This window comes from Augochlora pura, chromosome 6 (assembly GCF_028453695.1).
Source record: "Augochlora pura isolate Apur16 chromosome 6, APUR_v2.2.1, whole genome shotgun sequence".
Taxonomy (NCBI): Eukaryota; Metazoa; Arthropoda; class Insecta; order Hymenoptera; family Halictidae; genus Augochlora; species Augochlora pura.
Window position 1 is genome coordinate 5414672 of NC_135777.1, and position 26042 is coordinate 5440713.

The following is a 26042-nucleotide window of genomic DNA, read 5'->3' on the forward strand; positions in this document are numbered from 1 at the left end:
TGCAACCGAGGCTGCTCGGGTCTGCGTTTCGTCTACCCCCTGTCAGAAGAAAAAAATGGTAATCTCAAGGATGCACAACGGTGAAAGTAAAAAGAGAAGAGTGACGAGGACGTGTCGAACACGTGGCCGATCTCAAGTGGTGGATCGGTCAGAGTTAGCCTTTTGAACGGCTATCTAGGGTTTCGCAGACACAATGCGACGGTACCGTTGTCGTACGGTGTCTGGTAAAAATCACGGAATCCCGTAATAGTCCAGATGACCCATTTCAAATGCACCCAACGGTATAATAAAAGTTAGTTGCATTTCCACTCAACGCATTTCTGTATATTATAACATAAGCAAAGAAGATTTGCGTGGCTAATAATTCCAAGAGTCCCAAAAGTTTTAATGATCCAGAAGTTATTGAATTATCAAGCACATCGCGGTGCAAAAAATATGGAAGACAAATGTTTTCTGAGTACAACGATATTTATTCGTATAACGGACTTATAAAACGAGTCAGTCTATATTCAAGTTAGATATTGTAAACGGTATTGTCCAGGTTGTGATAAGCCATCTGGTCGTCGATCCAGGTACGCACTTGAGCAACATTAGCATAGACTCCGGGTGTACCATTCTCACCGCATCCGATTCCCCATGCGACAATGCCGGCTTGCTGATACCTAGTCGGATCTTTCGTGCTTGGACAGACGAGAGGACTGCCACCGTCACCCTGAAGAAACAAATACAGACTATATGCACGTTGGTCTATCATGCCTAATGCAGCAAACATTATCCATGGCGAGATTGTACCGAAAATAATTTTACCTTATTGTCAAAAAGTTAAAACATGAATAATAGAAGACACTACATTACCTTGCAAGTATCTCTGCCAGGCTCGCCACCGGCGCAGATAAAGGTCTCATGGAGCTTGAAGTACTTCCCTAATCTCGTCTCGCGGAGGCTGTTCTGACACGTATTTCGTGGCACCACCGGCAATTCGACCTTCTTCAGGATTACCTGGTAGTGACCCTCCTTACCTGCAACAACCATTGGCGTTAGCTACAATGGATACCCAGGATATAATTTGACTCGGACTACCCCAATTAGGCTCGATTAGAATCAATGGAATAGTTTATCGTGCAGAAGGATCTGACACGCGTAAAGGAATAAATTGGATCCTACTAAGCGACGCGCTCACCGAATTTATCCTTGCCCCAACCGCTGGCGAAGCAACGGGATCCGTCGAAAATGTTATCAGGCTCTGGAAGACACACCACGTCGACGTTCTCCGCCAACTCGACCGGCTCGGCCAGAATTAAGATCGCGAAATCATAGTAGAGAGCTCCCGGATAATACTTGTCGTGAACGATCACTTTCTGCACGCCACGATCCTGGTGCGGGAAAATCTCGTTCCTCGTCTGCGTGTCCCATTCGCCCGCACGGATCTTCAGGGAGCTTGCTTCTTTCCTATAGATCAGATCATCGGGTTATTGTTGTCCGACCAAGAACATCCTCTTACTTGTACCTACGGTTGAAACCTCGTCAGCGTAATTTAAATTTCAAGGAGGACCCACCCGTGAACGCAATGCGCAGCCGTCAAGATAGCCTGTTTGTGGATCAGAGACCCGCCGCACTGATAGACGATCAAGTTCTGCTTGGTCTCGCCGATGATCTCGTCCTTCATGATAGCCACCATCCACGGGAATTCACCGAACTTGGTCTCGTTGTTCTTGTCGCCGGTGATCCTGAAGCCTACGCCGTCGGGGTTTCGCTGACCGCAGCCGCGTCTTTCGACGCGCGGCGGGATGATCTCGTGACCGGGAGTCAGCTTGTCCGGAGGCTTGCAGCAGACGTCCAGATAATCGACGCAAGGTCCGGATGCCCTGTACCGGTAACAAGATTGCAAGGATTACCATTTGAGGCTCGTCGGATAGAAGAAAGGATACCTGAAGTTCCCCAGGAGTTATCTGAAGAATTGTGTGACTTTGCCGCCATAGAAGACCATGCCATACGGAAATTTGAAACGCAAACCGAGCCGAATTCATTGGGTTACTACATGCTCGACAAGAAGGCATTGTTCGATCCATTTTTCGTATCTTCGACTTACTCGATTCATGAGCTAGCAAATGTTTTCATACTGCTTATCGCACGGGTCTCGTTCACCCCAAACAAATAAGTAAATAAATGAATAGAAATGGAAGGAACATGGCCGTTTCGTTGATTCGGTTCGGTTTCCACGGTGCTACGACTACGAGTATGTACAATGTAAAGGGACCAGTGTATCCAAAGACAGCCTCACGAGTCGTGCACGATCACATAGTAGAGTGCTCGACACCTGGAACTTTGTGTGTACGTGTTGTTAGACTAATTACTATGCATGCACGATTACTGTTCAACTAGAATTCTACGAGAAGCGTCGATTCTGTGCAGAAAGATATCTGGACACCTCAATTTCGATTTACGAATTTTCAGTTGAACATGCTCGTCACTGGCAAGTCCATGTTCATTCTGTAGGGTGGTCTTTGGAGGACTCACATCTGCTCAGGGGATGTAGAGTTTACTGCGAAATCGGACCTGATATCGATCAGCCCGAATCCATCCTCCACTACCGTCCCGTTCCGGCACAGATAGTAGGATACGCACTCGCAGTCATCGGGAGGCGGTTTGGGTCTGTTTTGCGTGCCGACATAAGTCGACGGGGTGCTGCTCGACTGTTGATTTTGGTACTGGTTGATCAACGCTTCTAGGTTACCGAAATCCCCGGTGCCGCTGTCCTTATTACCGGGGTTCGGCTGAGGGTTCGGTTGTGGGTTCGGGCTCGGACTCTGATTGAATATGCCCGATATCAAATCGTCCAGCGGCGGCTTCGTGTCCGTTGGTTGGCCCTGAGGCGCGGCTAGACAATAACTGGCCAAAGCCAGCGTCAGCAATGTTTTCCACATCATGGCTGTGCTCCTGAAACAAAGCCGAAAACGATAACCGTATTCGATTATTTAATGTTAAATCGAAACGAATGCTTCATTATTATTTTCAAAAACTGTTACGTTGCTAAACATCGCAATCGAGTCTATCGCAACGACGATACCTTCTATTCTCTGCGCATTTAATATTTTTCAATGATAAATAAACGTGATATCAGAGGATCGCCAGCGCGGCGCAAAAACCAGTAAATCGCAGCCACGATTAAAATTCAAAGGAGGACTCAACTGCGGAGGAAACTCAGTATTCGACGATATGATCGATGATAAAGCGGCTAACTATCGGTTTCGCGGCATGCGAACGCAACACGACGATTGATTAATAGCTGTAGATGATCGTTTAGATTTAAAAGAACGAGGAAACTGTTCGTCTTAATTGGTGGCGAAGCAGGAAGTCGATAATGCCGTGAATAAATACCGAACGAGCGCCTCGGAACTAGCTGACGCGGCGTCTCGCATCTTCGAGTTTTCAAGGCGATCCGGCGCTTCGAGACGCTCGGATGTCCAAGGGTTCAAGGTGATCGGGTCTCGTGTCGCTATTCGCGGTGGAAGCTGTTGCACCCGAGGCAACTCCGTCGACCGCGAGAAAACTGCAACCGTCGTCGCGTTATCGATGGATAATTTTCCTGGTTGCTGCATGCGAGAAAAAAAGGAACAAATCGCGCGAGTGACGCACGGCGGGCCGATCGGAGCAAGACCGAAGAAATATTGCTTTCGACGGAAGCGCGACGCGACGACGTGCGATTCCACGAATCTATCGGTCTTCGTTTCGCTTCTCGAGAAGCCTAACACGAATTACATAAGCGTTCCCGATGGAATCAGCGTTCACGGTCGATGAGAACTGCTTGGCACTGACCTTTGCCGGGAGACTGGCCAACGGGACCAGCGAACCGGCACGTCGAGATTACGAACTGGATACCGATCGTTGCGAACACGGGCCGGAATTAACGATTTCTGCGACGCTGCTTGTACGTAGACCGTCGCGAAGGTGACTCGAAGCGGCTCGAATCCTCGTACAATGTTTAAAGATGATCGTAAACAGACGTAGAAGCGCCCCGACCGCGCGGTAACGATCCTCTTTTCGATTCGAATCGAATTCGATCGCGGATCACACGTCACTTGAAATTTCCCTCCGGCGACCTTTGTTTACATCGAGCACAATCGACGGAGGGTATCGATCGGAAACAATACTCACAAAGATCGCAGTCGGCGAGGAACGAGTTGCCTCTTCAAGTAGCACCGCACGATTGCGATTCGCCGGACAGCGGATCGGAGATTTGTTCGTTTACACACACAGCAGCCCGGCGACCAGCATATATGACTAGCTCCCCACCAACGTTCGCCGTTCCTTGATTCCTCGTCGCGGAACGCTATCGCAATGCCCCTTAACAGGTTGGACGGCTTCGATTTTACTGACGCGGGAAACCTGGTATTCCCCGTGCCCGCGCCGGCCATGGGATCCAACCGCACGGTCGTTCTTGGAACCATGTCGAACCATTTCGATCGTCGTTTCTCGCGATGCAGAAATTTTGGGAAAACACCGATAACAATGCCGGTCGTATTAGTCATTCAACACAGTGTGACGGTCGACAACCTAGGAGGATTTCATTTCCAAATTGTATGCTTTTAACCCTTTGCGGCCGAGAGCCTGGTCTCGGCGTTTCGATTGGCAGGACGAGAGGCAACAGTCGGTGTTTATGTTAAGATAATTTCTATATAAATTATATAATTCCATATAATCGTATATAAATTATATTTGCATTGTACACAATTTAAAATAATTTATATACACTCGACACATCTGAAAAAATCTGCTACCTCACTTGGTCGAAAAAGTCCGCAAAGGGTTAAAATATGTCTGATTTACGGCTAATTTAAAATAAATGTCTCGGTGATGTGGAATAACTGTACTATCTTTAACGTTGATGTATCTCATCGTGCGCAGAGCAAATCGAACTCATGCTTCTGCTGCCATCGATAGAAACGCTTCTTACGCAAATGCAGATATCGTGATGAGGTGCGAGGTCAACAAAACACAGCCAACACGAATTGAGAAGGACAAGAAAACTCCACAGAGATTTACGTCCATAGCAGGAAAAGTCTATGGTCCATTTCATTGAATGCAATCCGAGAGTGTACTTTCCTTTATAGATTAAGAATGTAAAGGGTGCGGGGAAAATTGTGTTTTCGCACCACATTATTATATATTACGTACATATTATTATATAATATATATTATATATATTATATAATTAATTATTAAATTATAATATATATTATACATTATTATATATATATTCTATTCTGTAGCACGGAGACAGAGTTTCCTCTGCACCCTGTACATCCGCACCCTATGCAGCTGTGTGAACCACTCGCAACGTCTGCAACCCAGGCTGTTCTCTACTTGGTTTAGGACTCGTGACAAGTGGATAACTAATAGGACATTACGCGTTGAGGACTCCACCGTGGAAGTACTCTTCCGTAGTTTACGACGCGACGATTTTTTTACGAGGGTTTTCGCGTAAATTTCTCAATGGCATCGCGAGTGTTCTTTATCGTTGACCTTGACGAGGAGATTGTCAATGACCAAAAACCCTCTCGAGAGAGGCACGGCGTGCGGTCCGAGACCGACGGGGTACCCGTTACACGTGCGCGCCAGTCGAGTTTTACAAGCTCCTTGACACTAAAATCAACGATCCTGGAAAAAAAAGGTGTGGAACGTCGATTCCCTCGGACAATGTGCTTACAACGTATATTTCCGGCGGAACCCGGCGAGGTTGCCTTGCATTATCTACATCATAAATAACGCTGCTTTTATCGATCTTTTGCATCACACCAATTTAGAGCGAATTAATTTTTTAAAATTGTTACGAATTATAATCGAATATTCGATCGCGGTTAATCTCGATGCATTGAAATTTTTAAAACCCTGTCGTTCGACAGCTTCGGTAAAAATAGTTTTTCTCCGTTGACCGAGCAAGCTGTGTGTAATTTGAAACACTGTGCATATGTCGGCGGACTTTGATCGGCGTCCAGCACATCGATTGAATTTTGATGTCTTTATGGTGTTAAGGTCAACATACGGATTTCTCGGAAGAACCGTGAAAGCCTATCGTAGATCGTAACTCAGATAATACAAGGAAACTCTGTATTATTTCAAAATAGCAAGTTTCGACGCGGCTTCCATCAGCAGAATCGATCGCGTCCGATGCTATCGTCAACAATGTAGACGCTGCATCGCGGTGGAAAAAATAGTGGCACAATGGAAATTGGGTCGCACGGCGACGATGCTCCTAATCGCCGTCAACGTCGCACAGATTTCCTGATAATTTCCGTGGTGGCGCGCGACGTGCCGTCAGGCCGACAGCTGTTATGGCACGCGAGCGTTACGCGAGTAATTAACGATCGCACGTTAACCGCGCCGACTTTTGTTCGAGCTTCTGGTAAATTAAAATTCCGTCGATACTCCCGCGCGCATAAGAAACAACAACGTTTTGTACGACTTCTATTACTCGTCGACGCAGCACTCGCGCGTTGCAGATTATGTTTCATCGCATTAAGAATATCCATTTAAATTAATTATTCCCATTGTATAATGTTGAAAACTACGTGGCAAGTTATTTCCAGAATGTAGAATACAGTTAAAAGAGTAAATTTTGCCGCGGCAATGTGGCATGTGTTCGCGATTAAATTCGATCGTTCTTTCTACAGAGTATATTAATTTCAACTATTTATTTAAACAGTCGCGAGGTTGTAGAATAATTAGGAAATTATTCTTAGAATATACGATAATTGTTAGGAGATGGAAAAAATAAACTTCCACCGTGACAATGTGACTTGCGCACATTGCCGTGACCAGGATTCGAACCTGGGTTACTACGGCCACAACGTAGGGTCCTAACCACTAGACGATCACGGCTATTGGAAGTGTTGTTCTTTCATTCCAGCTTTCATCTAGAGTAACTGCATAGAAATCGACGTAGAATTGCATAACTGCTATTTTACGATGCAGACATTATTTTGCATCGCGACTCGTTGCACATGGGACGAATTAGAAGCATAGTTATTAATTCGATAGGATATGAATTCGATCATTTCGTTCGTGAAACGTAAAACATCAGCAGAAAAATTTTTCGAATTTTATCACATGTACGCTGGGACGTGAATTTTATTGCACGAAATAGAAACGGTTTAACCAAGATATACCTATCATCGAATAATTACGTACACGATTTGCCGCGATTAAAACCGTAAATAACGGGACATCTAAGTTGTGTTGAACTTTGACTTTAGCTTTCCGCATGCGTTGATTAAATTCCGTCGAAGACCGATAAATTTTGTCGCTCGAACTCGTTTATGCTATCGTCGTAGAATATTAATAAATTGAGCCTACGCATTTAACGGATTGTTCTGTATTGGACCGCGGATTTTTATCTTTTGTGCACGCTTCGTGAAAAAAGATCTGAGAACACCCGTTAACATGAAATCACTTTTTAAAAATTGTTTTAAAGTTTAGACAGATTGGTTCACTGGATAATGGTGTACAAAAATTTTGGCAAAATAGTTTCGACTTGTGATCTAATAAAACAGTCCCTGGAAAACGCGAAGACAAAATCGTTCGATTCAGTTTTAAAAAAGTTATTCCGTTCTGGAAGCTGTACGCTGACTTTCTCTTCTAAAATACTACTTTTTCATATGATTTCTCTACTTTCTTATTTCTTATAAAATTTTGTGGAGATCGTAAACGTTGGAAGATCCATCGGCCGCGCCACCGAATTTGGTAAAAGCATCTCCCGTGTGATTTGTTACCGCGATAAATCGCGCTTTATTCTGGATAACAAAAACAGTTCACAGTGCAACAGGGAAGAAGGACTAGATCGTTGTAGGAAATACTGGTCGGCGATAAACGTTGCTTGAACGGTTTACGTTCCGTAAGTGGCCAATTGCACATCGATCCATTGCGTGAACTGCGCGACGTCCGTGTACACGGCGGGCACGGTTGACGATCCGCAGCCGATACCCCAAGACACGATACCAGCCTGTCCGTGGACAAAAAGAAAAGCTAGCTTGTTTTGCGGGACGATCATGCTCGCACCAAACGGCCACGTGTTTCCATTGAGATACCTGAACGAATTGTCCCGAAGCGGTCGGATAAACGAGAGGTCCTCCTCCGTCCCCGGTGCACGTGTCCCTGTTCGCTTCGCCACCGGCGCAAATGAACGAGCTGTGCAACTGGAAATACGGGCCCAATTTCGTTGTCCTGAGCCGGTATTGGCAATCCGTTCTGCGGACGTACGGCAGATCCACTTTGCGCATTAGGCTCTGATACACGCCGTCTTTAACCAGCAAATTCATAATCGAAATCCAATCGCAGCGACGAAAATGGCGTAAAATAATATATAGTAATTAAAATTATATATAATTATATATATAATAATTAAAATTATATAATTATATATATAATGCTAAAGCTTGTCAATAATGCCAAGCATTTCAGGATCCTCAAGAGAATTACGAAGTAATTCAAGAACAGTAACCTAAGGGCATCAATTTTCCAGTTAAGGCACCCTGAAAACTTAAGTTACGGTGTTAATGGGGCATGACATGGGTCTTACCGAATGTGTTCTTGCCCCAGCCAGATCCTAACAATCTAGTACCAGCCGGAACAATTGCTCCCTGCTGGGGTACACAAATAGGCACCACGTTTACGGTTTTATCGAACGGTTTGGCCAGAATGACTACGGCAATATCGTTGAACAGGCCGCCGCTGTAAAACAATGGGTGGGTCACCACGGTTTTCACGTTGGTCTCTTGATAGGGCAACGGCTGGTTAGAGCCGTCCAAATTCAATATCCCAGCCCGTGCCACTAATCTGCTATCGCCGCGTCTGAACAAAAAGATCCCCGATTAATGCTCTTTCAAAGAGTGCGCGCGTCGATTTGAGACCGACTCAGGTAAACGTCCTGATTTTCGCATCTTTGAGCCAGTTTACGCAGCTTTGCCGAAGCTATACGATTTGAATCAGGTGGAAATTGGAATCCAATCAGAAATTGGAACAGGCACGGAAATTGAAACGTCTATCCTAGCGCGAAAGAAACTCACTTGGCGACGCAATGAGCCGCGGTGAGCACCGCCGTGTTCGTAATCAGAGAACCGCCGCACAGGAACAGGTACTTGCCGTCCGCCTGCAGCGAAAGAATCGCCACCATCCATGGAAACTCCCCCAAATAAGTCTTGCCGCTGTCCACTGGATACGGTTGAGCTGCGGAATCGAATTACGCGAGTCGATCGATCCGATCCAATTAAAGTCGCAAGCAGAGTACTATCGAAGCATAGTTGACTCAGACTATTCAAATCGTGCGCTTGATTTTCGGTGATCGAATAAAATGAATTGCCGCTGCGGTTAATCGAAACAGCAAAGCAACAAACGAGAAACGAGCCTACCTGGCGCAAGGCTGGCGTTCCTCGAGCCGCATCCAGGCTGCGAAAAGGACGCGTCCCCGGAGACGATGTTCTCAGCACGGCCCTCCTGTATGTCGCGACCCCTTTGATCGAAAACTGCGTACGGTCGACAGCAGACTTCGTCCGGAGAGGTGCAAGCGGAGAATCTAGGATCGATGGCGCCAACTCCCCAGTTGACGGAGTTTCCCGCGGAACAAAGATAGGACTTCATGCAGTAACAGGCTTGAGTGGTGCCCGGGTATCTGACGGGGCCCAGAATCACCGGGATCCCGTTCTGGTACGAAGGATTCGATCCGCCGCAGCAGGTGGTCGGGATCGGGCAAGTTTGCTGCACGAGAGGATAGACCAGGGCCGAGTTGACAGGGACCACGACCCCGTTGTTGCACTGGATCGCGTTTCCGCAGAGCCCGCAAATCTGTTGGGGGACCACGGGTGGCGGAACAGGGTTGTGCGGGTACACTATCACGCTGGTCGGGCGACAGCAGACGTAACCGGTGTTGGAACACTGCGACGGCAGCAGGCGTGGGTTGATCACGCCCCCGCCCGAAGTCCCAATCACCCCGTAAGGGTCGCACTGCGATATCAACATGCATAAGCACACTTGAGGTGGCTGCGGGTTGTTCGGGAATATAATCGGGGCCGCAGTCGTGGTAGGCTTCATGGTCGTCATAGTCGTCTTCATGGTTGTCTTCATGGTCGTAGTAGTCGGCTTCATCGTCGTTGTCGCGTTCACCAGGCGACAGCACACCTCTTGGTCTCCCGTGCACCTTCGGTATCTGATTTCAAGGTTTACGTTACGCAAAGAAAGCGACCAACATTTGAAACGATCTTTTTCGAGTTTGAAACAAAGCTGGCCATTGTTCCGATTGTTTTATTTAAATAGAAGGTCTCGAAAAGATCTGTTTGTTGGGGACACTCACCTGATGATGATCGGACCAATCTGGTCGGCGGTTACGGTGCCGTTGATACTGCACAGATAATACGGCACGCAGATGCAATCGGCGTTCGGTGGTGGAGTCTCGATCTTCTCGATCTTCTGGATCTTCTTCTTTAGTTTGAGCAGGTGTAATAGAAAGAACGGGGACGATTCTTTGCGAAACGAGCTCCCGACATCGTTGCCACCCCCGGCGCCGAAAGAGTCGGTTTCATGACAGATCAGAGTGACCGAGGCGAGACACGCGAACGCGAACAGCCGCGACATGACTTGCTTCCTTTACACCGGCCGGTTACCTATTGAACGATTTTTAACGCGGTCCCGCGTTTATGTACCGCCGTGCAGGATGTACGTTGGATTTCCTGGCACACCGGGAATGTCCACTCGCAGATAGGAGGCTTAATGGGCGCCCGCCTTTTGTTGCGTGGACCAGCCCTGAATTTTCCTAACAATGACAGCGGGCCTTATCTTCCATCTGGAAGATACGACAAGATAATGCTAATGGTCTTATTTTTCGATCATTTTTTACCGAGAATTGTTACCGCGATGACAACGAATTTTCCTGTATTTTCCGAACGGTTTCAGCGCGGGGAATAAGTAGGGCAGCAAAACCGATTAGTGTCGGGACTCCCAATTGCTGCGCCTTTGCTTCGTTTCCCGGCAGAATTAACTTTACGGTTATCGAATAACGTGTATTTAATTTTCTTATACTATACTTTGCATGTAATTGCAAAGGAAAATTAGGTAGTCTAAAGTGTTATGGCTTAGTTTATTTATTAACACATTATAGCTATCTTTCTAGTAAAGATAACAGAAAGGTGGGGACTTGTAGTTTTACCTGAGCTCGTTTAACATCGAGCCCACTTGCCATCCTGATGTAATCCCCATGACATTCAAGCGAGATTTCTTGATCGCCTAATGGCGATCGTCGCTAACCAGGCGTGCGGCAACGATTATTCGAACAACCCGTTCGTAACGAATACAATGGTTGACCTACTTACCTACTGCGGGACGGGAAAACGTTTTAGATCCACGAAAAAGCGTCGCGCCGGCTGGATTCGCGATCGCGATGCGCAGCACGAACGCGTTATTAAGATAACGCCGAACGGAAATGCTATGCCGGACGATTACTCGCCCCGCGCGAGCAAGGGTTGAAACGCGCGCGAATCGACCGATAAAGAGTTCAAACGCTGCGAGTTTCTGGAGCAATTATCGCGCGACCAGAGAGTCTGACGTCGGTTGCGAACGTGTACGAAACAATTGGCGCCGGTGAACACGATGCTACGAAACGCGGCTTCTGCGAAAGGTGCCTCCGGTCACGCGATACACGCTGGCTTACATCTAAACCGTATTATTTATATGCTTTACTTTATTCGCGAACAAACGATCCCTGTCCGCAGATCAAGATTTACGCTGCCACTATTTTCCCAACAATGTAGGTAACTCGTGGCGTGAGAGGAACGCGAGGTGAGAACAAACTGGAACACGACACGTACATTGCAGAGATATACATATATTTTAAATATCAAAAATCATGATACAAATTAACGGACTACATATTGCTTAAATAGTAACATACCAATATAACATAATATAATAACATGAATAAGAAAAATAAACCGCGATAAAAGTATAATAATTATACATATATTATGACAGTAGTACGCAATATGTACTTAAAATTACAAATACGGGAACGGCGAGCGGTCCGCTGGACAAAGATTCGCAAACAACGCCGTGGAATTTGAACAAAATAAAAATCTTCAACTCCCGCTGGGAAAACTCAGAAATTAAACGCACGCATTGTTATATCATTTCTCATCATCTTCGTCAACGTTAACGCTGTGTCGTTCGCCGTTTGGGGTGCGTGATAGGTGTGTCTGTGTGTGTGAATGAAATAATACATACCGCACGCTAATTAACATTTGTACAATTCTGTGTGGAAACAAGTTCGGGTTGACGAATGTAGGATACATCGGCGACATGTGCAATGGAAAAAACGGGAACATCGGAAAAGCCGGTGGAATACGCGCGGTGTATGATCAATGTAGTAATCGTTTCGGTGATTAATCTTTACCTTCGTAAATGTCCGTGGAGTCGCTCTTGCGCATCTATTATTACATTATCACCTGCCGCACGTGGTGAACCACACTCGGGTGTCAGATTACCTTAACGTCATCTAACGTTATTATAAAAACGTAATCTCACGTTTTATTGCGAATCATTTCGCTCCGCGCCAAAGCCCTCTTTGTTTTCTTTCTCGGTCTCCGACAAAACTGTTACCTGCCTCAAAACTACGTCGTCCTCGTAACTGGAAAATTACGTGGCGACAGTTTCAAAAGATCAATTTCGGCTTCCCTCGAAGCCATAAATTCACAATTATTTCGTCGATAGCCTCGACGCTGCCGGAAACCTTCGCTTAACTATAATATCCCTTAGCCTAAATTTTGGTCCTCTCTAATTGTCAACGTTATTACAACTACCTGCTCGAAATGATCGCAATAAATCCACTCTTTTCTACTCGATAAACAGTTCTTTCCTTTTTCTTAGCGAGAGTCCAGTCAACGCTTAATTTGTTTCACCTGTTTAGTAGTTTTCTTAATATCGAGAGTTAAGAATGTTTTAACCCTTATCGCTCTAAGCGACAGTATAGCTGCCAAGCTAAAGTCTGCGGTTTGTAAAATTGCTTGGAGTGATAAGGCTTAAAAATTTGTTCAGAGAGTGCAACAACCTCGTAAAATGATTTAACAAGTTGCTTAAAATTCTTATTTAACAGAATATTTTCTCTCCATTAAAACAGTGGACCTGTTTATTGGCACGATTTCGAAAACCCTCGCGACTCGGTACACGATTCAACAGCAATAAACTGAACAGAAACCGTCGAAAGATCGTTCGTAATAAGCAAAATTAGTCTACACGGAGTCGCGAGTGTCGAATACTCAAAAGATTTTTGAACTACGAATTTTTGGTCTCGTTTAACGCGAACAACCACCTGTCTCTCAGTCAATATTCGACAGGACACGCGTTGTCTTCTCTTCTACAGAATAATCGACGCAATCCTTACCCGTTAATTAACAGGAATATCGACCATAAAACGTAGTACAAATTATTGGTTAATTAATTACGATATAATACATAGTTCCGCGAGCTTTGTATCCTAGATTCGTAAATCCTTCCATAACCATTCGGATTAACGGGACCGCTTCGATTCGAGATTCGGTGTCTGCCATGGTACTTTTTTGACGGCGTTGTGCGCGTGCACTAGCATAGAATTGCTCGGAAATCGAGTTTTAAAACAATTGCTGGGACCGCGAACGAGCTGGCACGCTCGCGCTATTTGTACACAAAATCTGTGGCCAGACAAGCGGCGGCTTTGTTTGTACACAACTGTGCAACTGATGGGTTACCAATCGTGTTCCGATCGAAAATCACCGAAAATCGAATCGACCGTTCGATGGTTCCGCGCGCGCGCGCCGATCGACGAGCGAGATCGCGGCCGCAATAATCCGGTCCCATCGGGCGCCAACGGAAAACCTGTTTTAAACCTAAACCTGACGCTAGTAAATATACAAAAATACGTATAAATCGAGTATCGACGTATTTCTATTCGGGGGGAAAGTGATCGAACGGAATGTTCCGCGTGCGAGCGAGCCAGAAGGACAAAGCTATTTTTTTTTCTGCTCTTCCGTTTCTGTCTCTCGCTCGGTCGGATGCCATTTCGAGCGCGTGTTCTATTCAGCACCTGCGACCGTTCCGCAAAAAAAACCACCGCCTGGATAAAGAGCAACGATTCGGCCGACAATTGTCCGAGAGAAAGAACGGTAAACAGAAGAAGTTTTGCCGTGGGTTACCTTGGACGAGTTGTCGGTCGTATACGCAGGAACGGAATCTTTTGCGTACCAGCGAATTCTGAGAACGGGATATCAACCGAAGTACGATGGAGAGGTTCCGAGAAACGCGGTACACGCTTCGAAAAGCGTCGCCCGAGTTACAGGATCTGATAGAAGTCGTGAAATAGGCTCGAAAAGGGTTCGATCAAACGGACCTCCCGTTATCAACTATCCAAGGAACTTGAACCATTATTTAAGAAACCCCCAAAGTTTTGGCCAAAGGTAGTCGCGCGATTATCAAATAAAATAGGAATGCTCTTGATTTGGAGAAAGGGTCGGCCGTGGATAAGGCACGCGTATCCTAACGCTAGTTCATAATCGTCCGAGTTCTTTTCATACACGAGATTCTGGAAAGTTTATAATCGTCGACTAGCGCGAGGGACGATTCTAAACTTTTGAGAATCCCTATAGCCGACTGGTCGAAGATTAGTCAGAATATTGAAGGAAAAATAATCTCGCGCTTCGTATTATAAAAGATAGCGTTATGTTTGCATTATCACAGTACTTGTTACAGTAGTCTTTGTTGAACGTTCGTTCTCTTCTTAGTAACAATGAAAGTCTTTTCGGAAGAGTGAATACCGTACTGGTAAAGATGCTGCGAATTCTCTATGCTGACGCATTCAAACTCCGCCAGGGTCATACGCGCAAATATACGTACACACGATTAAGAAAAAAAGACACTATCGAGAAGAGAATATAAGGAAGAAGAACAAGTACAATACCGAAGGTATCAATTACTGGCTCGTCCGACAATCGTGGAAGACGACTGCGAACGTTGTCGATCTACGAAACGAATCTCTTTCGTAAGGGCGACGCACGCTGGAATTCGTTCATGAAGAAACGAAGCACACCTCTCTCTCTCTCTCTCTCTCCTTTAACGTATGGCACGGCAGTGTGTATACACATAGTTCTTACAACTATCAGTTCTTTGGATGCAGCCTCTCGAGTTTAAAAATCCATTCTCGATATTGCAAATCTTTGGAACAGCTAATTTGAACTAATAGCTTAGAAAATGGGAAGTGAACGCTCGAGGGTTGAGTAACCCTTGACAACAGTCATTTTAATGCAACGCAGAGGAGAGAAATATTTTACAAGGCTGCATTTTACCGAAATGCACAGTTGATAGCTCGTTGTTGCAGCTAGCCAGATATCGGTTTGATATCTGGTTTCATCGATTCGAAAAATATAAGAGAAGCCTCCTGGGCTCGCAGGTAAAGTAACTCTCTGGACCAATCGATTGATCAACGAACGGTAAAACGCGTGTTCTCACGCTGGAACCACCATTCCGGTTCTCGTTCACCTCGATAGGTGCGAGACTGTAAACGATTATCTGCCAACGAACGATACCGAGATAGCTCAAAATTGTTCGATTTCTCTGGTCGATCTCGAAGCATTCAAACACTAGAGAAATCATGGCAAGGTGACACTGCGGGTCCCCCCTTTTACTTGTTCCTTCGTCTGCCTATCGAGTTTCTCAAAAACCTGAACGTATTCGCTGTTGCCATTGCACTGCTGTCGGTCTTCGGAGTCTTATTGCAGTACTTGATAGTGTGCGCATTGTCGCCGGTCGCGCCACATAACGGACATATGTACGCCCTAAATGACAAACAAAAGAGAACTGTGAATTTGCTGCTACTTTGTTAGCGATTGAATTCGACGTCATGGACAAGACCGATGTCGGTATCGATTAACTCGTTGACCCGTGTCGAGCATTTTCAATTGAAATCAAATTAATTTTACATCGAATTCAAATTCTATTTGAAGCAATGACGTGTTTTTAAAATTGGATCAAGAGTTGCGAATTCTTTTAATAGATGGTAGTAATTGATTGCTTATTATATCACCGACATCTTGGCTTCGCGGGTGTGAATAGAGGAATGTTTAATGAATTTACCGCAAAACCGGGCACCGCACTTTGCCATCGTCGTCCTTGAGCCAGTGCTTCTTGTAATAGGTCTCCTTCTCGCCATTGTTTTTGCAAAAGACGCATTCGGTGGGCGAGGGTTTCTTGTTCTTCTTGCGACGGTACAACACTTCCGGAGATTTAACGTTCTCCGAGTCTGGACAGTATTCAAAATCACGGCCATTATGACGAAACTCCTCCATTACGTCCTCCACTGAAACCCATCCAGGAATGTTACAACGATCGTACATTATCCTAATTCGCTTATAATGCTTTATCGACTATCGTATGTCTCCGCGATTATAATTCATCTGACGAAGGGTGAACCGATTAAGTCGTAGATACGAGTCAACGCGTTTGTTCGGTTAATATTTCAAGGAAAGTTCTCGAGAAAAATGAAACTAGTAAATAAATGCTAGTACGCTCTGTGAACGATCGTCTAGCATCGCTTATTTTTGTCGAGAGTGTTTTTCGTAGATCCAGAGTTCGACAGAATGTAAACGGAGAAAAATAACGGCCGCAGTATCGGGTTTCACGGTTTGTAAACAGAATCGTCCTATTTTTCGAACGGCGCAGGAATACACACATACATACATACCGGCGAGTTAACGTTTACCCCAGGAAACTAATATTCCCGTTGGTCGTTTAAAATCCCTGATTGTCAGGTGCACGAAGCTTAATAACATGCGAGTACAATTATCTTTTATCATTAAATTCGACGCGCGTCAAACCGGGCCGACGGCACTTTTCCGCGAATCCATGAGTCAGCGGACTATGTAACTATATTTACTGCTGAATGGCCGCGATTCGTATTGTAATAAACGTTATTATTATTTCGTTTTTTCCTACCATGGATTGTCGACGAGGATCGAAGGGATTTTAATAAATCTCACGGACGCGGTTCGGTGAACCGTAACCGATAAAACCATTCGAGGAATCGCCGTCGGCAGAAATTGTTCCCCGCCGGCACGCGTTTTAGAATACAGAATATGTACCTCTTATCGATTCGTCTGTTTACAAACTACGGAAGGTGTCTGCCAATCAGATCCGAGCCCGACGCCGTACGATCAATTACGATCGGACCATATGGTTTAAGACGCGACAATAGACCATGATCTTTGCCTGATTCGCTTTCGACTCGAACTTTCCAGATTACCAAGCGACGATCTTGAAAACGGCACATTCCAACGAAAAATTGCGTCCGATCTAAATTTGGATAGTTGTGAAATTGAACGGGAGATAACCTTTATTAAAGAAACAAAGAAAGCCGAAAATCCGTAGTCTGCAAATTCGAGGAACGGAATTATCCGAGCCGGAAGAAGAACGACGAAAACAGAGAGACGGCAGGGAGAAGAACGGGGAGATTTTTATTCATTCCGATCGCAGACTTGAATTATAGATTTTCCACGCGGCCGAATAAAAACAGATTCCAGCGGCGGCTTTCATCGCGTTTCTATGGAAACAAATGATCGTCGATGACAGTTTACGGCAAGCGGTGAGGAATCAATAGCGAACAAGAAAGTCTGTTTTGTACAGACCGGGGTGTCTGTTTTTTTTTTCGACGAGCAATAAAATAAGAACTGGGCGACGAACACAACCGTTTTATCCTCGCGAAGAACCTAGCGATTTAACGAGACTGTATAAATCGGTAAACAATTGGATAGAGCTAGTCAAAAACTTGCCGTGAATATTCGAGGAGTTAGATGCGCGATAAACTCTTGCCTACAATTGAAACGAAGACGCGTCGTTGAACGTATCGCGGCGCAGAAGGATTATGTTACACGCGACAACTCGACACGCGAAAAAGCGGTGAACGTTATTTCGAAAAATTCCAAAGAACGATTTTGAACGGACGTCGATCGCTATGGTAGAGCAGAGCCGAGATCCAGGTCTCATCGATCGCGTTGTACGAGGAAACCGGCGTTCCATCGAGTTCCGGTTACGAACGACGCAGAGGAACATGATCCAAGAGTTCGCTTACCACTAGGTAACGTCGTAGTCTGCGCCTCGATCGTGAAATTCTCGAATAGTCGTCTTATCTCCTCCTCCAGGCTGCTGTTGAACGGATAGAACACGTTGGACACTTCCGGCATCGGTAGTTCTTGTACGACGAACATCATGATCGATGATCTACGACGACGATCGTCGATTCGCGTGCAAGAGAAGAACGAAACGCCGGTTGCGAGCTTTCGACGCGTTGATGATCTACCAGCGATCTGCGACGGTAAGAAATAAAATCAAAGCATAGCCAGCGAACTGCCTGAAGGGCCCGAGTCGGAACCGCGAAGGTGTCAACAAACAAGATCGACGAGACACAACTTGGTTGAGTTTCGAAATTCAACTGCCGGCTGGTGATGTCGCCGTCACAGTCGCCGTCACCGTGGCCGACGATTGTAAAGAAAGGGTCCGGTAGAGGGGATTGCGGGCTTCTGCTTGGGACTGGCCCACTGTCATAAATACATTGCACACGTGATACCAACAAGGATGGTAAAAGGCCAAGTTAAATTATACAGCCCTTACGCGCTATAGCCGTGCCATTACCGATCCGGCATTCGTCAAGGTTGCCGCTGATAATTGAATTCCTGATTTATTAACCTGAAGACGGAAACTTGAATTACTAATCTGTAGTTTTCCATTATATATAAACCAACTGAAATCTTGAAAAAGGTTTCGCTGATTTGTTCTCCGACAAACTAAGCTTATCTAACATCTCAAAAATACTTGTTGCATCCTCCTGTTACATTGTAATTCGTGTTATATAAATTCCTGTAATTTTTACAGACAGTTCTGCATTTACGGTATCGCTTGTAATATTGCATAGAACATTTCATGACATATTGAAGAAAATCAAAATAAACCTTTAGTGTGCTATCTATTTTGTTTGTCTATTTGCGTGTTTCCATTCTTTCTAAGAGTATATCTCGTAGAAATTCCAATATAGGCAGTGTTTACATGTTAGTGGAAGGTAGTCTTTCTGTATCATTGGCACATTTCCTGTACCATAATTATAACGCGAGAAATTAAAAATAGCACGCATGTGCTATCTTTTTCTTTGGGAGCGTAGATTGTAATTGCGTACATATAATACTAGGAAATGGACAGAGCCCAAAAATGATACCGCTTTTGTGAATGGTTTAATAAAATTCCATTCAATTCTGAATAATAGAAGTGTAGTTTTCGAGTACTTTTCGATGGCCGGCTCTCCAGGGAAATGGCTCTTCCGTAAAATAGAATTTTTCCATCACATTTGACCTAGTTTCACAGGATCTAAAAGAGCAAATAGAACGAAATGTTTTCGTAGCGAGCCTTAAAAAGCTACTAAACATATCCAATAAAAGGTTCCGGAAACTATCGGCCTCCTACCATTGTTGTTGGGTTTTAATCGAATCGTTTCCAATAAATGTTCATTTAGAATCGTTATCCGAATAAACTCCTTTCAAACGAATATCTTTTTTTTCAACTATTTATTCTAGGAGAATAATTATCGACCGTGCCTGTTTTCACGTAAACAGAATATTTTATAAGAATATTATAAAATATTTATTTATACAAATTTATAAGAATATTTTTATACCGGCACATTCGGGATCAGTTTTTCCATTTGAACTACGTATAAAATTATAAAATCGCCGATGCTTCTTCCACGTCCGTGAGACGATTTCTTTTTTAGTTATGCGTCAATTTGAAACCAGGAATATGCAAGAAATAAATCGTTAAAATAGAAAATAAGCTTTACCTTTTTATTCGGATCGATTATTTTCCGCACGAATTCCTGTCGAAATAAAATTTTGCTGTTTCAATTTCGCGTCTTCGCAAAAACTCTTGCATTCAATTTATTTGAAGCTATTGAAAAAATACTCTCTCGAAATTTGATTGGAATCGCTTGAGCGGCGTTTGAAAAAATGGGTCGCGAAGTTCGGCAATTTTCCGTTTGAACAAAGAAAGGGAGGTATAGAGAGACGGAGAATCGGAGCACGGTGATAACTTACCAGAAATCTCATTAAACTTTAGCGAATTTTCTAATTAACCGGAATCAGGAATGATAGGATGAATCGCTCGCTGCATGATAGCATTTCATTGCGGAGCTAGGATGAGTAGGATTTATTTTCGAAAGGACGCCTTGATCTCGTTGGTTTCGCCGTCACCGTCACCGGTGACAGTATCGTTTAAAATTTCAATTAAACAAAAATCGTTTCCGGCCGTGGGAAGGATGATCGGGTCGGAATATAACGACTGTATCGACGCGACCGTTCGATTCGGCTCGGGGACGAAACGCTTTGATGTTACCGCATCGAGGCAGCGCCGATACATTGTAAATTCAAGGCTGAAAGGAGTCAGATAGGTTTTCATTGTTTCTTTCTGGTGTCCGGTTACCTATCGATATTACGAAATTATTGGGTCGGGTCGCAGGCCACGGATCTTTGCTTCCATGCCACGCTCAAATTTCAAAAACACCACTGGAATATTTATATTTTATGTTCGTTTTATACAGTGGCTTTAAATTGTCGTAATTTCGCCAGAAGGAAGCTTCCACTTTTGCTTTCGCTTTTTTTCAAATTAATTTATAATTGTACGTAACGCGTGTACCACGTCTCTGACGACCTCAATTTTTCAGCACAAATATGCGGATTTTTAACTCATTATAATTACTATTCAGAAAAATAGGTACTCGTGTAAATAATTTCTCTATTTCTCAAGCAATATTACTAGGTCTTTTTATTTTCGTTTCAGAGTCGGACAAAAATGTTGAGGAGATATCATTGTTTAATTCTTCTAACGTTCCAAGTACATAGTAGCAAACTTGGGAGAAAGTAACTCAGTCTTTCTCTAGTGGTCGTTATCTCGTGTAAAAACAATTCATGCGGTTCGATCGACTTTTAAAACAGTTATCGAAAGCTGTCGTCATTCTTTCGACGCGACCTGTAAATAACCTAGTCTAGCGACAGTTGTGAAATAAACATTCCATGGCCCGGTAAATTTGAACGACGACAGCTAGGTTTATTTAAGGATTGCCAGGCGTCGAGAAAATGTGACCGTTTAAGAGGATCGAATTCGATCTACGGGAAGAAGGGAGGCGTTTGTAAGGTCAAGAGAATGAAAGCCAGATAAAGAAAGAGAGTATTCACTAATCTTCATCTTTATTGTTACTGTGTAAATATGTAGGCACTGAACAAATAATGTTTCATAATTTGTTTACAAACATTTACATTTACTGATCTCCTTTTTTCTTTTTCTTTTTTTGTTCAATCAATGAATTATTCTCTGCGAGCAGCTTGACGACGCTGGCCAAGTCCGCTTTTATTCCGTCTGCTCGAATCGTTTATTTGTTTCTTTATTTGTGTGTTTCCTTCTTTCGTTCGTTATATCGTTACTTATTTCATTTTCATTTTTTTTTTGTTCCATTATTCCCCTTTAATCGTTCTTACGCGTAAATACCGTTATCGTCTTCCAGCATTGTATGCATCCGACCGACAATCTCTAATTACGATCTCGAATATTCCGTCAATATATATATATAATATATGCTTATATATTTATATATATATATATGTATATTTATATATATATATATGTATGTTCGCTTCATTTTTTCTTGTATGTATACTTTTTATTCTCTATCCGCTAATATATTGTTCTTCTAGTCTAAAAATTACCACGATTATTAAAGATAATATATACTTCTGGGAAATTATAATTAAAATAATTGTAAGTATAATAATATGTCAAACATATATGTCCTTGTGTCCATGTGTAGTATGAGTGTCAAGGGGAGGAAGGAGTGATGGACAGAATGAAACAGAAAATCATGGAATCTTGGTGGGGGATGGGTCTGGGTGTCGATGGGGTCGAGGGCTAAAAGTCAAGGGGACATACAAGATCAGAGAGAAAGCCATAGAAGAAAAAGCAGAGAAAGTGATAACGAGATAAAGAGATGTAGAGGAGGAGAAAGAGAGAGAAAGAGAGAGAAAGAGAGAGAGAGAGGCGAAGGAAAAGTAAGAACTAGATAATAAACGAAAATTTTGGCTAATTAGAAATAATAGTACTCCGACGACGACTTTCGAAAACACCGTTGTGTACCGTACATGGAAACGAAATTCCTCGGCGAGCTTGTAGAACTTTGAAAGCTCGAATCGCGTGCGTGAATAAAATATTTTACGAAATCAAGGACGGCGAAGAATCCCTTTGAAAATTTAACAGCGGGAAGAATAAGAGAAAGGGCGAGAAACGTGGTTAAAAATGAAGGGGAATTTTGGGAGGTAGTAGTGATGATGGTGGTGAGATGGTGGTGGTGGTGGTGGTAGTGGTGGTGGTAGTGGTAGTGGTACTGGTATTGGTGGTGGCGGTGGTGGTGGGGTGGTTCGAATTGTTTCATCTTTTTTTGTTTTTCGCGTTTTTATCGTCTAACCGTTTCAGCCTTTTCTTCGTGTCTCAGGTATAAAACTAAACGGGCGATAAAGCCTTCGTGTAAAACTATACTCCATATACTTTGTTCTCTCTCTATTGTGCTCAAGTGTAACAACCTCGTTTTTTTTTTTTTGCTATACATGCGCGTATTTTTTTGTTTTTTGTTCATTTATTACAATGTCTTTTTTCGTCATCTCTCGACACGTATTTCCCACACGTCTTCATCCTCCTCGAATCGGCATCATCATCATCACACCATCTTCCCCGCCGCGTTGATCGTACGGATCTCCGTCTTCACCATCTTCGTCTTCATCATCTCCATCATACCGGCGTTAAATTCTTCGTGATTCCTTTGTATAATACGTATACACACACACACATAGGGGGTTCGTTTCTCCCGTGTACAGACTGGAAAAATTGACAGAGGACTCGATTGCGTTTTTGTTATACATGAGACACTGACGACGGCGCTGCTCAGCTGCGCGGCTGCTACCCTCCAACAACAACAATTCAACAACGAACAAATGAAACCATCGATCTTCCATATATTTCGTTTGCTGTTTCCGTTTTATTCTCCGCGGTTCTTTTCTTTTCTTTTTTAAATCATCGTTCACGAATTTCCGGTCAATTCGACCCACGGATTATTATAACATGTTCCTATTGTTTTGTGAAACTATATGTCGGCTCTCTTTTCCATACGATTCTGTCTTTTTTTTATTTTAGTTTCGGTTCTATCGTGGTATTTTTTTTCGCCCGCACGTGTCGCAACGTGTCCCGAATCGGTGGACACGTTCCTCTTCTCGCCGCGTTCCTCCCCGGTTCTCCATTGTTCCATCGATCTCGCATTCTTTCTCTATTTCTTGCCTATTTAATTTTAATTATGATCTTCGTATATGTCGATGTCGCGGTGGTCCGTTTTTGGAATAGCTTTATATAGTTTTAATTATAAATATAATCGTACGTGTTGTATATGCGTTCCCTACGCGAGCGCGCGCGCGCACGCGAGCACCGTCCGTGCACACGCACGTACACGTATACATATTATAATAGGTCAATGCGATTTTTATTCTTGCTTTGTTTCGTTCGTAACGAGCGCGTGTAACGCAACGCGTGTTTTTCTCATCTTCGTGTCCGCGCGCGCATCTGTGTACGTGTGTTTGTGTTTTACGTGTTTAACGTGTACGTGTGTGTGTGTGTGTATCCGCGTCCATGTCGACGTGTCTCCGCCGTGTTCTTTTCCCTCGTGTTGCGCAGTGTTCGCACGTCGAGCGTGTGTGTGTTCCGTGTAGCGTGTGTACGTGAAACAGTGTATACTAGGAATGTACATAGTGTACGTAGATATAATTAGGTTGTGTATAAAACGATGATACATACTAATAATTCATTATTTTCGTTTATATCAAACGACACATAATTATGATATCGATTCTTTTTTTTTTTATCATTTAGTCTCATGGTACGATGCGCAACGGCGGTCCGGGGGCATCGTTCGCCGATAGGCTACAATAATAGTCTTGTCCTGTCTTCCCGTACAATGTCGATGTACTTCCGGTCGATCCCGCCTCGGCCGCGGGATCGCGCGGCGCTTGAGATTACGATTATTACAAGAACCTCCCAAATGAATGGCCATCAGTCTTTGAGTTTTTTGTACCGGTGCGCGCGCGCGCGTGCACACACACGCACGCGCGCGCGCACACAACGCGACCTCGTCATCGTTTTAACGCGTTACAACGTTTATCGTTTCTTTCTTTTTTTTTTCATCGCTGTTTTCACGGTTTTCTCGTTTTTTGGTGGTTTTTCCTCGTTTACACTTGTTTTTCTCTGTTCTTTATGCGTTCTCTCTCCCTCGTGACCTCTCGTTTGCAAAATAAGGGTAGGGGGGGGGGGGGGGGGGGGGTAGGTAAAAGAAAGCGTCGCTCTCGGTCGAGTCGTCCCGAAGATGAAAAAACCGTCGACTGTCTCGGTGCTCTGACAATAGGCGGCGATGAGATTTCTCAATTGGTCTCTCGCTGTATATATTTTTTTTTTACAAAGTACGGACGCACCAGCACCGAGAGAGTCGACGCGCGCTTCTCGTTTATTCGAAGAAAAGGTTGATCGCCGCCGCGCGTCTTGTCCCCGGATACAAAGAGGACGCAAATATCGTTAAAAAAGTGGGGAGGGGTTGGGATAAGGGAAAAAGACTAACCCCGGTCGTTCACTTGGTGTCCGTATGGACGGCAAGAAGATAGGAAATTTTTCCAAGGATCAATGGTGGGCCGACGGATCGCGGAACGGAAATGGATCGAAACAAAACGAAACGACACAGGATCCTCGAAAGCAAACGGAATCACAAACTGAAACGTCCGAATTCCAGCGAATGCTACGCCGTTCGTTCTGTTCACTCTGGCCACGTCTCGGCTGACTCGCAGCCACGGTTTTCCTTTCGTTTCGTTTTTTTCGCGGATTTCTCGATTTTATCTCGGCAGGGGTGTTTTTTTTGGAGAAGTTGATCTACGGTTTGCTTGTTTGTTTGTTCGGTGGCTCGACGTTGATTCTCAAAAACATGACCATCCATTCTGGACAATCCGCGTTGATTATTAATATTAAATATTAATACTTCTAGTCGTATACTCTTGCTAGAGTAAAAGTGGTCTTGTGGCGTCCCGATTGATTCGAGCATTCGTCTCACCGGGACGTTTTTGCATAGGCAAATACAGAGTGCTTTCAGCGCATGTATTTCTTGCGTTCTTGATATGCGATATAGTACTATAACCTAACAAAAACTTGTCCTTACATTTCTCATTTGGTATGTCTTAGTCTTATTTTACATAAAAAAGGAGTGAAAATAATAATTAATTCATAATATTAATCATAATATTAATAATAACATTAATAATAATAATAATAATTAATAATAATAATAATGATGATGCGAATGAACGAGAGAGAGAAAGAAACTACTGGTCACTTATAAATGTACAAGCATTCGCGATACGAGAGACGCAATGAAACACGGACGACGGTTTATTTTTTTTTTTTAAGTTAAATGAGCGATAATTAGAATGAAACAGATCTACCCCCTCGACGGTGTTCCAACGGTTATCCGCGAATTAACACATTACCGAATCGGTGCAGGAGGAAAAATGAAATGGTCTTGTCGTGTAAAAAAAAAATAGTGACACACTTACAAATACGCGGTAAAACGGTCGTGTCCCTAGCACTCATAAAGTAATCAAAAAGCCCTCGATTTGTTCTACGTGTACACACACACATGTACGTGATATATACATATACATATATACTTCAGTCGAGCTACGAAAATAATGATGCGATCGCAAAGAAAAAAAAGAACTAACGAAAGAAAAACGGAAAGAGAGACAGAGACAGAGAGAGCGAGAGAGTGAGAGAGTGAGACACAGAGAGGCAAAGTAAGAGAGAGAGAGAGAGAGAGAGAGAGAGAGAGAGAAATGAAAGAGAAGGGAAATGGTTTAATGTACGAAATAAAT

General features: G+C 43.9%; 3 protein-coding genes and 1 non-coding gene across 7 annotated transcripts in view; all 4 read right to left on the reverse strand.

Moving 5' to 3' along the window:
• Nucleotides 1–514: 514 nt before the first annotated feature.
• LOC144470910 (ovochymase-2-like) lies at nt 515–10650 on the reverse strand. The gene is made up of 12 exons (XM_078182500.1): nt 10343–10650; nt 9405–10198; nt 9063–9222; nt 8576–8847; nt 8085–8296; nt 7887–7999; nt 4156–4530; nt 2518–2937; nt 1557–1865; nt 1181–1449; nt 856–1019; nt 515–712 (listed from the first exon to the last, which is right to left on the reverse strand). Exons 1-12 carry the CDS (start codon nt 10621–10623, stop codon nt 515–517), a joined length of 3567 nt encoding a protein of 1188 aa, XP_078038626.1. The 5' UTR covers nt 10624–10650.
• On the reverse strand, nt 6808–6879 carry Trnah-gug (transfer RNA histidin (anticodon GUG)). Its single transcript has one exon. It is a non-coding gene; the product is annotated as a tRNA-His (tRNA).
• Nucleotides 10651–11911: 1261 nt separating the features above from the next.
• Nanos (RNA-binding protein nanos) lies at nt 11912–18462 on the reverse strand. Its single transcript, XM_078183834.1, has 3 exons — nt 18131–18462; nt 16141–16363; nt 11912–15842 (listed from the first exon to the last, which is right to left on the reverse strand). The coding sequence occupies exons 1-3, from the start codon at nt 18267–18269 to the stop codon at nt 15689–15691; spliced, it is 516 nt and encodes a 171-aa protein (XP_078039960.1). The 5' UTR covers nt 18270–18462; the 3' UTR covers nt 11912–15688.
• Nucleotides 18463–21535: 3073 nt separating this feature from the next.
• LOC144471467 (uncharacterized) overlaps nt 21536–26042 on the reverse strand; it is a 122378-nt gene continuing 117871 nt past the window's right edge. For all 4 annotated transcript variants that reach the window (XM_078183530.1, XM_078183528.1, XM_078183529.1 and 1 more), the window contains one exon: nt 21536–26042. This exon is cut by the window's right edge and continues 3423 nt beyond it. The gene's annotated coding sequence lies outside the window, so the exon portion shown is untranslated.

What these genes read in the sequence shown, in the direction of transcription:
- LOC144470910 (XM_078182500.1), bottom strand. Translation starts at nt 10,623, where the DNA reads ATGTCGCGGCTGTTCGCGTTCGCGTGTCTCGCCTCGGTCACTCTGATC. An exon ending in GCGGCTCATTGCGTCGCCAA is followed by an intron (nt 8,848 to 9,062) that starts GTGAGTTTCTTT and finishes CTTTTTGTTCAG; the next exon opens with ACGCGGCGATAGCAGATTAG. An exon ending in TTGGGGCAAGGATAAATTCG is followed by an intron (nt 1,020 to 1,180) that starts GTGAGCGCGTCG and finishes TGGTTGTTGCAG; the next exon opens with GTAAGGAGGGTCACTACCAG.
- Nanos (XM_078183834.1), bottom strand. Translation starts at nt 18,269, where the DNA reads ATGATGTTCGTCGTACAAGAACTACCGATGCCGGAAGTGTCCAACGTG. An exon ending in GACTACGACGTTACCTAGTG is followed by an intron (nt 16,364 to 18,130) that starts GTAAGCGAACTC and finishes GATGGGTTTCAG; the next exon opens with TGGAGGACGTAATGGAGGAG. An exon ending in GTGCGGTGCCCGGTTTTGCG is followed by an intron (nt 15,843 to 16,140) that starts GTAAATTCATTA and finishes TTTGTCATTTAG; the next exon opens with GGCGTACATATGTCCGTTAT.